General features: G+C 48.8%; 1 protein-coding gene across 2 annotated transcripts in view; it reads left to right on the forward strand.

Moving 5' to 3' along the window:
• The window catches only part of CAPN15 (calpain 15), a 95,603-nt gene extending 88,301 nt beyond the window's left edge, over positions 1-7,302 (forward strand). For both annotated transcript variants that reach the window (XM_028705650.2, XM_077918431.1), the window contains 3 exons: positions 621-787; positions 1,698-1,876; positions 2,760-7,302. In XM_028705650.2, coding sequence (XP_028561483.2) covers positions 621-787; positions 1,698-1,876; positions 2,760-2,937 — 524 coding nt within the window. In that variant the 3' untranslated portion in view covers positions 2,938-7,302. The remainder of the gene's footprint in view (positions 1-620; positions 788-1,697; positions 1,877-2,759) is intronic.
• The last annotated feature ends 4,642 nt before the right edge of the window (positions 7,303-11,944 follow it).

An 11,944-nucleotide genomic window follows, 5' to 3' on the forward strand; every position in this document is an offset into this window, starting at 1 on the left:
TTGCTGGGACCGAAACTCCCTTCATTCTTGACCATTGGCCATCCTGGTGGGGGGACAGATGAGAGTTGGGAGTCCCATTTGGGGAAGGTTCCCTTCCCCGGCCTTAATTCTCAGTTGAAATTAGCCTACATTGCTTAAACATTGGCTTCTTGCAGATTGCAGTCCTAACCCCAGTCACCTAGGAGAAAGCCCCATTGAACTCAGTAGGACTTCCTTCTGAGTAGACAATACCAACAATGTATGTAGTGATTTGAAGCTTGTCGTCCAAGTTCTCTGAATGCCCCTGTGTGTAAGGGGCGGGGACCGGTTTATTTTACACTTGGGAAGGCGGGGGCTTCTCTAGATGGCCTTTTCTGTACTTTTCTCCTTTTTACTATTGCACAGTTCTGTACTTCCTTTCAAGAATGCAAGTCTTGGCTTGTGTTGCAGACTTAAGTACCAGACCTGTATTGCAATCAGGAAGGCAGTTCTTGTTCCTAAGCTGGCCTCTGGAAATGCTTGAGTGAGGGAAAGGCCACATGGCAGGATGGGTAGGGATTCTTGGGGGGTGGGGACTCCCTTGTGGACAGGGGGCCCTGCAGCCTGATGTTGCCTCACTTGCTTATTTCGACCTCTACCAGTTTCCAGCCCTACTACTGGCAGTGCATGCCCAGCTGCTGACATCTCCAGCTACATCCTGGCCATCTACAGCTCCCGCTTGGTGATGGTGGAACAGATTGAGGCTCAGTCCACCACACTAGCAGATGCCATCATTCTTCTCACCGAGAACAAGGGCGAACGGCACGAGGTACGTTCAGGCACCAGCCCCACCCGGCTGCTTCAGAGCGTCTGTTCTTTCCTGCTTCTCACTATCAGCATATTGGCTACCATCAGAGGGCAGTGAGGGATGGAGGGCTGGACAACAACTCCCAGCAACATCTAGAAGGCTGGGAGAACACCAGGTTGGAGAAGGCTGGTATCTGTTCTGACAGGCAGCAGCTCTCCAGGGTTTGCAGCAGATATTTTGCCCACCCCAGCTGCCTAAGAGCCTTCCTACTGGGAAAAGGGTGGCCGTGATGCTTAAACATTTATGGAGCGCTTTAAAGTGTTCAAACTTGCTTCACACGCACTGTCTCAGTACTGTACATGTAAGGGCTAGGGAACCTTTTTTCAACCTGTGGGCCACATTCCTTTCTGAGCAATCTCCCAAGGGCCGCATGCCCGTGGTGGGCGGGGTCAGAGTAAATAGTGGGTGGAGCAGCAAATGCAAACTGTCCCCGGTACTCCCACACCCCTCTCTATCCTCCCTCCAGAAAAGCAAGAGGTGTTATCAGACTCCAAGGCAAAACACTTGGGGTGCAAAGCAGACTCGGTGGCTTGTTTAAGACCACCTACAGAGTCCATAGCAGATGTGAGGTTAGAGTTCCTTAATTCCTAGCTTACTAAGCTACATAAAATCCTACAGCTTTCTGCAGGCAGGTGTCCTGCTGTTAGTTGGGTGGGTGGGTTTTGTATGTGGATGTTCTCTCTGGAAAGCAGCCAAGCACCTGCAGCTGCGCATGCGCTCTTGGGAATGTGCATCTTCCAAAGAGTTGGAGTGAGCATGGGCCCCGAGTGTTGGAGGTTGGGACTCTGTATTGCCATGTGGGTGGTGAGGTGGAGGCAGGCAGGATTCGCTGGTCTGGGGCCGAGACTGACTGGCTGGTTTGCTTCCGCAGGGGCGCGAGGGGATGACTTGCTACTACCTGACACACGGCTGGGCAGGTCTCATTGTGGTGGTGGAGAACCGGCACCCTAAATCCTACCTGCACGTCCAGTGCGACTGCACAGACAGCTTCAACGTTGTGTCGACACGAGGCAGCCTCAAAACGCAGGACAGTGTGCCCCCTCTGCACAGGTAAGAGGGAGCTAGCAGGGGGCTGAGAGAACTAGATTTAATTTCCCGTTGTTGCGCTTAAGTTGTAGAATTGCCACGTTTGGGGGGGGGGGGGTGAAGCAGTTTGCCACCTTGTAGAATGTAAGGAGGAGGGCCACCCTCTCTCCTCAACTGGCAAGTCCAGGTGCCTTCATTGTTTTTCAACCTCCAGTTTTGAGAAGTTCAAGGGGCAGCACTGGGAGGGAGAAGTAGATCCCACTGAAACCACTGCTAAAATGGAGACTCCACCGCATCCTGATTTGGACAGTAATTTCAATAGAAACCTCTTCCCCTTTCTGAAGCAAGGCACACCCACACCACCCATCATCTGATGGGCAATTGGAGCATGCCTTCGTCCATCTCGCCTTAAGCTCCCGATTGGTCCTTTGATGATTTATTAAATTTGTATACTGCCCTTCATCCATAGATATCAAAAACACAAAAAACACAATAAAAATAACAACAAAAGCAAAGGATGGATGATATCACTTGTAGGCTGGATGGGCATTGCCTCTCCCAAATGACTGTAGGCCAGATGGTGAGGCCTGCTGGGCCACATTTAACCTGTGTGCTGGAAGTTTCACACCTCTGCTCTTCACCTGGTTAAGAGATCTGGAATGTTAAGTCTGCACCAGGCCAGAATTGATCCCAGAGAGTGTTTGTGTATTGGAAGCCTTTGGGAAATCTGAGACCTTCCTGCGTGATGAAAGGGCTACTTGGAAAGCCAGGGGGCTGTTGCCCAATTAGAATTGTATTCCTACCATTGCTCTTGGGCCTTCCTTTGTGGCTGTAGACTCGCGGGGAGCACTATTTTCCTCTCTCTTTCACTGACCTATCTATCCCCTTTCCTTTTGTTTTCTTCCAGGCAGGTTCTAGTGATTCTTTCCCAGCTGGAAGGCAATGCCGGTTTCTCCATCACCCACCGCCTGGCACATCGCAAGGCCACCCAGGCCTTTCTGAATGACTGGATGTCGACCAAGGGGACGCACAATCCGCTGCTGACGCCCGAGGTGGCGGGGCTACATGGGCCCCGGCCGCTATGACAAATGGCCCCGCCCTCCCTGCCGCTCTTCTGCTTCTGCCTTTTTTCTGGCCCCACTTGTCTCAGGCGTTGCCCGAGCCGCCATTACTGAGCCATCGGGATTGAGAAGGACGGACAGACAGACAGACTGGGTGTCTCAAGCCAAGCGCCTTTCCTCCCATCCCCTGGGGTCAGGCAGGGAGCTGCTCAGGTTCCCCCTCCCTTGAAATCCTCTCTCCCTCCCCTCCCCACCTGCCTCCCCACAGATGATGCACTTTATCCAGAGCTGCTGTCAAGTTAGGAGAGCAAGGGAATGTCACAGCCCTGGAGAGGGACGTGTCCCAGCCCCAGGTGCAGGCGATGCTCAGATGCTCCCAGGCGCCAGGTCCTGGGACTCGACCCTTCCCACAGCCGCCAAAAATCCTAAGGCTGCTGCAACAATAATATACCTCTGGCCAATGTGTCTGTCTGTGTGTGTGCCTCACCCCACCGTTAAAAATGTCAGCTGGCTGCTGCAATGGGGTCGGGTGGGGTCTGGGATGAGGGGTATGTAGGCCCATCCTGTCTCTGTCTCTCTCACGTCTGGAATTGTCATTGGCAGATGGAGGGGTGATGACTTGTAAGATGGACTTCCATCTCCCTTCCAGCACTGGGTTGGCTAGGTGGTGAAGTTTTGTTTTGTTTTTTGTTTTGCAGACTGGGTTGCCGGAGGGGTACAAAAAAATGGCAGAGCCATTGTGCTGTTAACTGCAAACTAGCTAAATCTGTGTTAAACTACTCCCCTAGCATGAGCACCATTTTTCTGCAGGACGAGTGGCAGGCTAGACTCAACGTGCAAGCTGTCTTGCAACACATATGGTGGGAGTGCTGGCTATGAAAATGTTATTCTTACTGTTTTGTATTTTTCTGCAAGATTGATTTAAGCACGAGCCGTGGAACCTCCTGCTGCCAAATTTATGTGGTGTTTGGGATAAGAGTCTCTGCCTGCCTTCTTTGCTTCTCTTCCTGCCCCCGTGCCCCTCAGAAAGACTGGCACCACAGTCTTGTGTGGAGGAGCAAGTGTAGTAACAAAGCCTAGAGAAGCACATTTTTCCAAGCAGGCTTCAAGCCATTTGACCCACCCACATGGGTATTGCAGGAGATGTTGCCCCTGGGGCTTAAGTTTAGCATCATGGCATTTTTGATCTGTACAGGGGCTTGTCTGTATATATATATATTGCTGGGGACACTTGGTGTGGGGAGGAGTGGGGCTTGGGGACATGGGTGTAGGCTGCAAGGAAGTGATTGGGAGTCTGCAAGGGAGGCACACAGCTGCCTGGGTGTTTGAGAAGGGCTTGGAAGTTCATTCACACTTGTGGTCCCTGCAGCTCACATGATACAGAGGAGCAGGGTTGCTCCCAATTTCCCTTCCTGGCAGTCTGCAGTCCAAAGGAAGAATAGCCAGGGGTCAGCAGCTGTGGTGGAGGAGAACAAGGAACCCTTTACCGACTGACCTCCCCTTGTGCCTTCTGGCGCTTCCAATTTGGCGCTGATTTGAAAGCTACCCGAAAACCTTTCATGTACAGCTTGGTCAATTTAGCACTTTTGGTCTCCACCAGTTCTGCTTTGCAGTCAGATGCTTAGCCTCCAGAAAAGTGAGTTTAGAAATGCCCCAGTGGGAATTTCTGCACTCCTTCCCCACCCAAGGAGAATAGCCTTATGCTGGGAAGGAATCTGGAGTATGTTGTCCCTCTGGACCCTCCGTAAGGGAGAGGTTGGTCTCTGCCATCACCCTTAAAGAAGATTCTGGATGGATCGCCAGTGGTACACGTGCTCACCATCACTCACTTGGGACAGATGCATAGTTGAGGTTGACAGGACATGGCTTTTGCCCTTCAGGGGACCCAGTGTGGGGCTGAGCTTGATGGAGATCTGTGGAATTGGGTCTCGGGAACAGGGTATCAGGGACAGGGTTTCTAGTCCACCTTGTGGGCTCAGGCACAGGGTAGCAGGGATGGTGTCTTCCTGCCAACTTCATTGGTTCGGGCACAGGGTGGGAGGAGGGCGTCCCGGAAAGCTGTGGGGGCTCATCACCAGCAGTGTCTTCCCCATTGTGTTGCTCTATAAAATGAGTCCAATCCCTCCATTAGGAAAGGGCCTTTCTGCCGGTACAAGCAGTCAGTCAAGAGCCTAGTTCATTTGTACTTCCGCCCACCCCTGTCTGCACATGTTGACGTGTGGAGCACTGTGAGGGTGAGTGGGAAAGCGGGAGGCTGGGACAGGATTTGGGACATCAAAATGCCCACCTGGGAACATTGTGGATAATGTACTATGGGCTGAGGCTGCTCCCAGTCATTCCTTTCACTTCCATATTCAGGGAGAAATACGATAACATGCCAGTTGTTGTCAGCCCCAACACCACTGGCCTCTCCTGCTCTTGGGCTCGTTGCAGCTTCAAGCAAAAAAAGTAGGGAACATGAATGACACTCCACCACCATTGACTGCTCAAAGGTGGAACGTTGCCATGTATGAGGCACAACCACTGCCAGGCAAGTCAGAGAGAGCACAGTGATAATAACTTGGGGGACCATAAAAATGCCCCTCTGCACCGTGCCCTTGCTCTGCAAATGGCAGCTTTCAGCTGGGAAATGGAAATTAAGTTGTGTGTTGTCATGGTTGCATCTGTGGCTCTGGTTTAGAGTAGCTCCCAATCCTTGCTTGTTTGCAGGGCCCAGTCTTTCCCGCTTCCCTCAAAGACAAAGGGGTGCAGTGGTGGCGGAACCAGTGAGAGGAAGCGTGTGTTCCTCCCCTCCCCTCAAGCCATGCTTTATTTTGCCTTCCAAGAAGGGTTGCCATCTCCTCCTCCCCTTCTTGTGGCCGATCTCTAGCAGGCAGAAATCGCAGCAGGTGTGAGCCTTTATCGAAGCACACAGATGCAGGGACCAGGAAACAGTTCACCAATTTCTGCCTGCTTCGTGGCTGCGGAAGATGTGGGGAGCCCTGCCATAAGAAGGTGGAAGCCCGACTTTCAAGGAGGTTATAAGATTTGCACTAATCCCTCCTACAGTGACTTCTGAGGAACATAGTTTGCTGGAGTATAGGAGCCACAATGACATGGCTGTAGGGTGGGTCAGTAATGTCACATGAATCCTTTCTGGAAGCCTCTTCCTGCAGAGGGTTGAATTCCTAAGCTCTAGGGCTCAGGCACTCTCCGTAATCTGAATACAGTGGTACCTCGGGTTAAGAACTTAATTCATTCCGGTGGTCTGTTCTTAACCTGAAAATGTTCTTAACCTGAGGTACCACTTTAGCTAATGGGGCCTCCTGCTGCCGCCGGTGCACAATTTCTGTTCTCATCCTGAAGTAAAGTTCTTAACCGAGGTACTATTTCTGGGTTAGTGGAATCTGTAACCTGAAGCGTCTGTAACCCAAGGTACCACTGTATATGAATTTCTACAGTTCATTGCAGTGTGCTGTGAGGAGAGAGCGACGAATGCAAGCTATTGTGTTGCAGCCCCACCCTTTTGAAGCAGCTCTCTCGTAGGGCATATCTTCACTACGGAGTTAAACTGGTTTAATCCCCCTTTCCTCTTCCCAGGGAGCATTGGGGAGGGATTGCTTAACAGTTGTTGGCATCCGTCTGTCTTGAGAGACAATGGAGTGCGATTTCCTTGGGATTCTTTGAAAGAAGCCATTAGGGTTTAAGCGAGTATAAAGCCAATGTGTTGGTAACCCTTGCTGTCTCAGGAGGCAGGTGTAGCTGGGCTTTTTGTACCCGGGAGCATGGCCAAGCTGGTGTTGGGGAGCTCAGAAAGGCAGGGTGTGGCCAAGTTGAGGGCTAAAGTGGCATTGCAAGGACCTTTGGGGGACAGGGTAGCAGTGCCATCATTTCATCATGCCAGTACATTACCTTTCCATCCCTACTCCCCCGTGTCCCGTTCCATTTTCTCTCCACCTAATCAAGTAGCAATGAACAGAAAGTTGATTTTTCTCCCCCTTTCCTTCTCCCCCACCATCTCCACTATCAATCAGTGTCACTCTGCGTCTCCTTCCTCCTTTCCCAGCTCAGTCATCTCAGGCCAGGGAGTGGCTGAAAATGTGAGTTCCTCTGTATTTTGTTTTTATCCCTGTCCAAAATGTCTCCTTTCCTTTCCCCCCCTCTTTTTCAATGTTCTTCTTTTGTGTGTGTGTGTGTGTGTATGTGTGTGTGCGTGTTTTTCTGTTCACTCTCTTCGAGCTGTGAATAGTTTTTAACCATGTAAATATTGTCCAGCTCTTAAGAAAACATAGGATATTTTATCAATTGTAAATCAAATCTGTAATCAGTCCCTGTATAATACGAATTATCCCATGGGTGGTTTTCAAACTCAGGTTCCAAAGGACCAAATAAAAAAATTTTGTTTTTTAATTGTCTGTCTTGCTTGGTATGATAGGAGCACTGGAGGGGAGGGTGTGGTGTCCTTCACATCTGCCCCTGGACATAATTCATGAACTGACGAATACTTGGCATTGGGTGCTGTTCTTATTCTGTTCCCCAGACTCTTTCTGGGCAGGGAAGGGAGATAGAAGGTTGTTGCAGTCCACCAGGTCATAGAAACATAGGAATATAGGAAGCTCTTTTACATCACACCAAACCATAGGTCCTGTTGTTGCAGGGACGCGGGTGGCGCTGTGGTCCAAACCATCGAGCCCTTGGGCTTACCAATTGGAAGGTTGGCAGTTCGAATCCCCGCAACAGGGTGAGCTCCCATTGCTCTGTCCCAGCTCCTGCCAACCTAGCAGTTCAAAAGCACACCAGTGCAAGTAGATAAATAGGTAGCACTGTGGTGGGAAGGTAAATGGCATTTCCGTGCACTCTGGTTTCCACCACGGTGTCCCACTGCATCAGAAGCAGTTTAGTCATGCTGGCCACATGACCCAGAAAGCTGTCTGTGGATAAATGCCGGCTCCCTCGGCCTGAAAGCGAGATAAGCGCCGCAATCTCATAGTCGCCTTTGACTGTACTTAACCGTCCAGGGGTCTCCAGAGTTTCAGACAAAGGTCTCCTAGCCCTACAAGTAGTTATGAGAGATTAAATCTAGGACTTCCTGCATTAATGTTGTCCATGTAGATCTCAACAAATAGAAGGATGGGGACAATGAGTTGGCTTTGCCTGTTGTTGATTAGATCTAGCTACATCTACTCCTGGCCTCCTGGTCTCCCGCCCTACCCCATCTCACTGGGCATTTGTCACCACTGGCTGCGGCCCTCCCCCAAGGACTTTTGACATGACCAAGAAACGGAAACATTCCACTGCCTTTTGATTTGCTTGACTTTTAGGTACGTGTGCGCTTCATTTCAACCCTACTCTTTACTACGGCAAGTAGCAGTTAAAATGAGGCTCAAAATGAGAGTCTTGTGGCAACTTAAAGACTAACATATCCATTATGGTGTAAGCTTTTCTGGATTTAAATCCACTTCATCAGATGTGTGAAGTGTAATCAGTCCATAGCTGGCAAACACAAACACACACACACACACACACACACACACACACACACACACACAGGTGTCGGGGTGGTGGTGGTGTAAAGAATGAAATGGAATGCAAAAAGATCAAATAAACCGTAACAATTACTTTAGATAGCAGCATAGTCCAAAGAAATACATATTTTATTGAAAAGTGTGTGCATGTAAACTGCTTAGAGGTTCTATTTACAATCAAGCAGTATATAAATTTTGTTAAATAACTACTTGAACAATATAAGCGCAGTGACAATCAGCAACAGCAAACATTAATAGTGCCAATGTTGCTAGGTTGGTTAATTAAATGGGAAAGAAAACTAATGCTGTATCACAATTCAAACCCCATCTCGCTTTACTGGCTGAGGGAGCCAGCATACAGCTTTCAGGTCATGTGGCCAGCATGACTAAGCCGCTTCTGGCGAAGCAGAGCAGCGCACGGAAACGCCATTTACCTTCCCGCCGGAGCAATGCCTATTTATCTACTTGTACTTTGACATGCTTTCAAACTGCTAGGTTGGCAGGAGCAGGGACTGAGCAACAGGAGCTCACCCCGTCGTGGGGATCCAAACTGCCAACCTTCTGATCTGCAAGCCCTAGGCTCTGGTTTAACCCAGAACGCCACCTGCGTTGGTATCCCTTAATTTGCTTTGAGACTGACGTGTCCTATCAGCAGCTGGCATGAAACAGTTAACCCACCCCAGTCCATTGAGGAACATGATATAGCACTTGAATGAATTATACAGAAACGGGAATTCAACAACTTTGGGGTGGCTAGGAAGAGTGCTTTTGTGCCTGTCTTGCTCTTTCCAACTTGGCACATAGGCTTGGTACAGTTACAAAGGTGCTGACTATTCTGTTGATCTTAAAGGTCGTGATAGAAAGGCAGACCTTGAAAGTGTGTAGAGGTCCAACTATTGTGAATAAAGATGCATAAAGTGGGACACAAGGTTGAAGATTTTTGCAAAATTGAAGAGGCCAGGAGTTACAACTGCACCTGCCCACAGTAACATTTTTTTTATATATATATATTTTTTGAGATGTGGGCATGCAAATAGATAGATCAACAGAAGGTGGCAGCATTAGCCAAAAGATAAGTATCTGTGATTCATTCCCAAGCCTAGTCAGAAGAGGGAGCTGTTAGCTTTGAGATCAGAAGAACGCAGTGTGGTGGTAGCGGAGAAGGAGGCGCCGGCTCCGAGGGTTAGGGGGAACTACACACTATTTTAGCCATCTGAGTTCTAGCTGGCTTAGATGGTAAACTATATTATAATTCCCATCTTCTGCCTCCTTACAGGCTCCATGAATGTTAGAAGAGTTTTGTTGGGATCAGACCAAAGGTCCATCCAGTCCAGAGATTACTTCTTGTGCTTGTGAGCACTAAGGCTATTAATTCTGAGGATTCACTGGGAGAACCTTCCGTAGCTCTGTGTCCCTTTGAAAGCTGAGTGCAACTGCATGTGATTGAAGTTGACTCTCTTGCACCCAATGTGCTCCTCTTGAACTGAGTCAACTTTCTATGTTTTTAATCTAGATTTTCTTTTAGTCATTTGAAGTCTGCCTTTTAAAATGTATATTTCCCATGCTTTTACATGCTTAGCAAACTCTAGTTTGATTAAATATGCCGGGAGCTGTGTGTGCACCACAATTTCCACAGAAGTGCAGAATTTGGGTATTTGTACCCAAATAAAGAATTTCCATTAAGAAGAAAGCAAGCCCTTACTGCTGTAATGATAAGCTTAAATAAATCTGGGTTGTTCTTGCAGAACCATGATAATTATGCAACCAAGCTAAAATGGCAGACTATATTATGCAAATGTATTTAATTTGTGCAATTTACATGGGTTGCAAACTCTACTTCTATTTCATGCAGAATATGGAATAACTAGATGGCCAATTTCATTTTTTAATGCTTTTTTTTGTTTTAAGAAATTACACATATTACACACTACTGGTCTTCGGCTGGTGGGTGAAGAAGACTAACTGCCAGGTCACGATGACCTGATCTAAGGTGGGTCACAAAAGCAGCACTACCACAGTATGCAACTATATGGTAAAAATTAAGAAATGCAATCTTGGGTTTCCACTTCAAGGAGTCAAGTTCAAAGCAGCTCTGCATTGACACATTTTGTTCTCCTGCCTTCACAAAGGGCTCAGGCCCTGTCTGAAGGCATTGGGCATTATCCAGTCCAAAAAGGAGGTGGGCGTTTTATTTTATGTTACATTATACTAACAATTCAACAAAAGGTGGGCACTGTTAACTCTAAAAATGGGGGGAGGGAGTGAATGAGGTACAAAAAGGTCAACCTAAGAAGATCTGAAGGCTTGAAACACCTTCCATGCGTAGAAAGGCAATGTCATTTTGGATTTTTCAGCCTAGGAAAAAGGCGATTAAGGGTGGGATTCTTAAATTTTTCCTGTATAAGGTGGAGAAAACATTGGAACTCCAATGAAACTGATTAGCACACGTTCCTGGCGCTGTGGGTTAAACCACAGAGCCTAGGACTTGCCAATCAGAAGGTCGGCGGTTCGAATCCACGCGATGGGGTGAGCTCCCGTTGCTCGGTCCCTGCTCCTGCCAACCTAGCAGTTCGAAAGCACATCAAAGTGCAAGTAGATAAATAGGTACCACTCCGGCAGGAAGGTAAACGGCTTTTCCGTGTGCTGCTCTGGTTCGCCAGAAACGGCTTAGTCATGCTGGCCACATGACCCGGAAGCTGTACGCCAGCTCCCTCAACCAGTAAAGCGAGATGAGTGCCGCAACCCCGGAGTTGGTCACGACTGGACCTAATGGTCAGGGGCCCCTTTACCTTTACCTGGGCAGACAAAATGTGGTTTCCAGTGAAATAATTGAATCTAAGTTAGTACAAACTTCAATGGACCTACTTTGGGCAGGATGAGCACTGGACACCACCCTAAGTACGTAATTGCCCAGCATGTGCTAACAAATGGAAAAGAGGCCCATTGCCCTTGTGCCTGGCTTGTGGGCTTCCCAGAGGCATCAGATTAACCACTGCAAAAAAGATGGACCCCTGGTCCTTACCCAGCAGAGCTCTTCTTAGGCTCTTCAGCATATATTTAACCCTCTGGTCAAAAATCAGTGGAACATCGAATTGCTTTAATGTGGCAGGATCCAGCCCACCACATTTGCAGAGATAAGAGCTTTCACAAGCAACAGCCCATTTTCTCAGCTATCAGCTAGGTGAATTTTCTCTGCAGGGAGGCGCTGCAAAGCTGGTAAAGGGAGCTGGGTGAATCGGCTGCTTCCCGGTCTGCGTCTTGATTCCCCTTGCATGGTGCACACAGCCCAAGATGGCCCAGGGTGTCCTTGGTTTAGAGGCAACAGCAGGCCAGTGAAAAACAGCCCTGGGACTCAGTGCTACAGTACGTTTGTCAGCCTGTCAATCAAATCCCAGTTGCACCTTTGCAGGCTATCTGGTGCTAAGTGTTGTGTGCACGGAAGAGACGAAGCTCAGCTGCCCACCAAGCCTCCAAAGACTGTCCCTCATCTTAATATTGGAAGGGATGAGGTGCGCTACTTTACAGAG

The sequence above is a fragment of the Podarcis muralis genome, chromosome 14 (genome assembly GCF_964188315.1).
Source record: "Podarcis muralis chromosome 14, rPodMur119.hap1.1, whole genome shotgun sequence".
NCBI lineage: Eukaryota > Metazoa > Chordata > Lepidosauria > Squamata > Lacertidae > Podarcis > Podarcis muralis.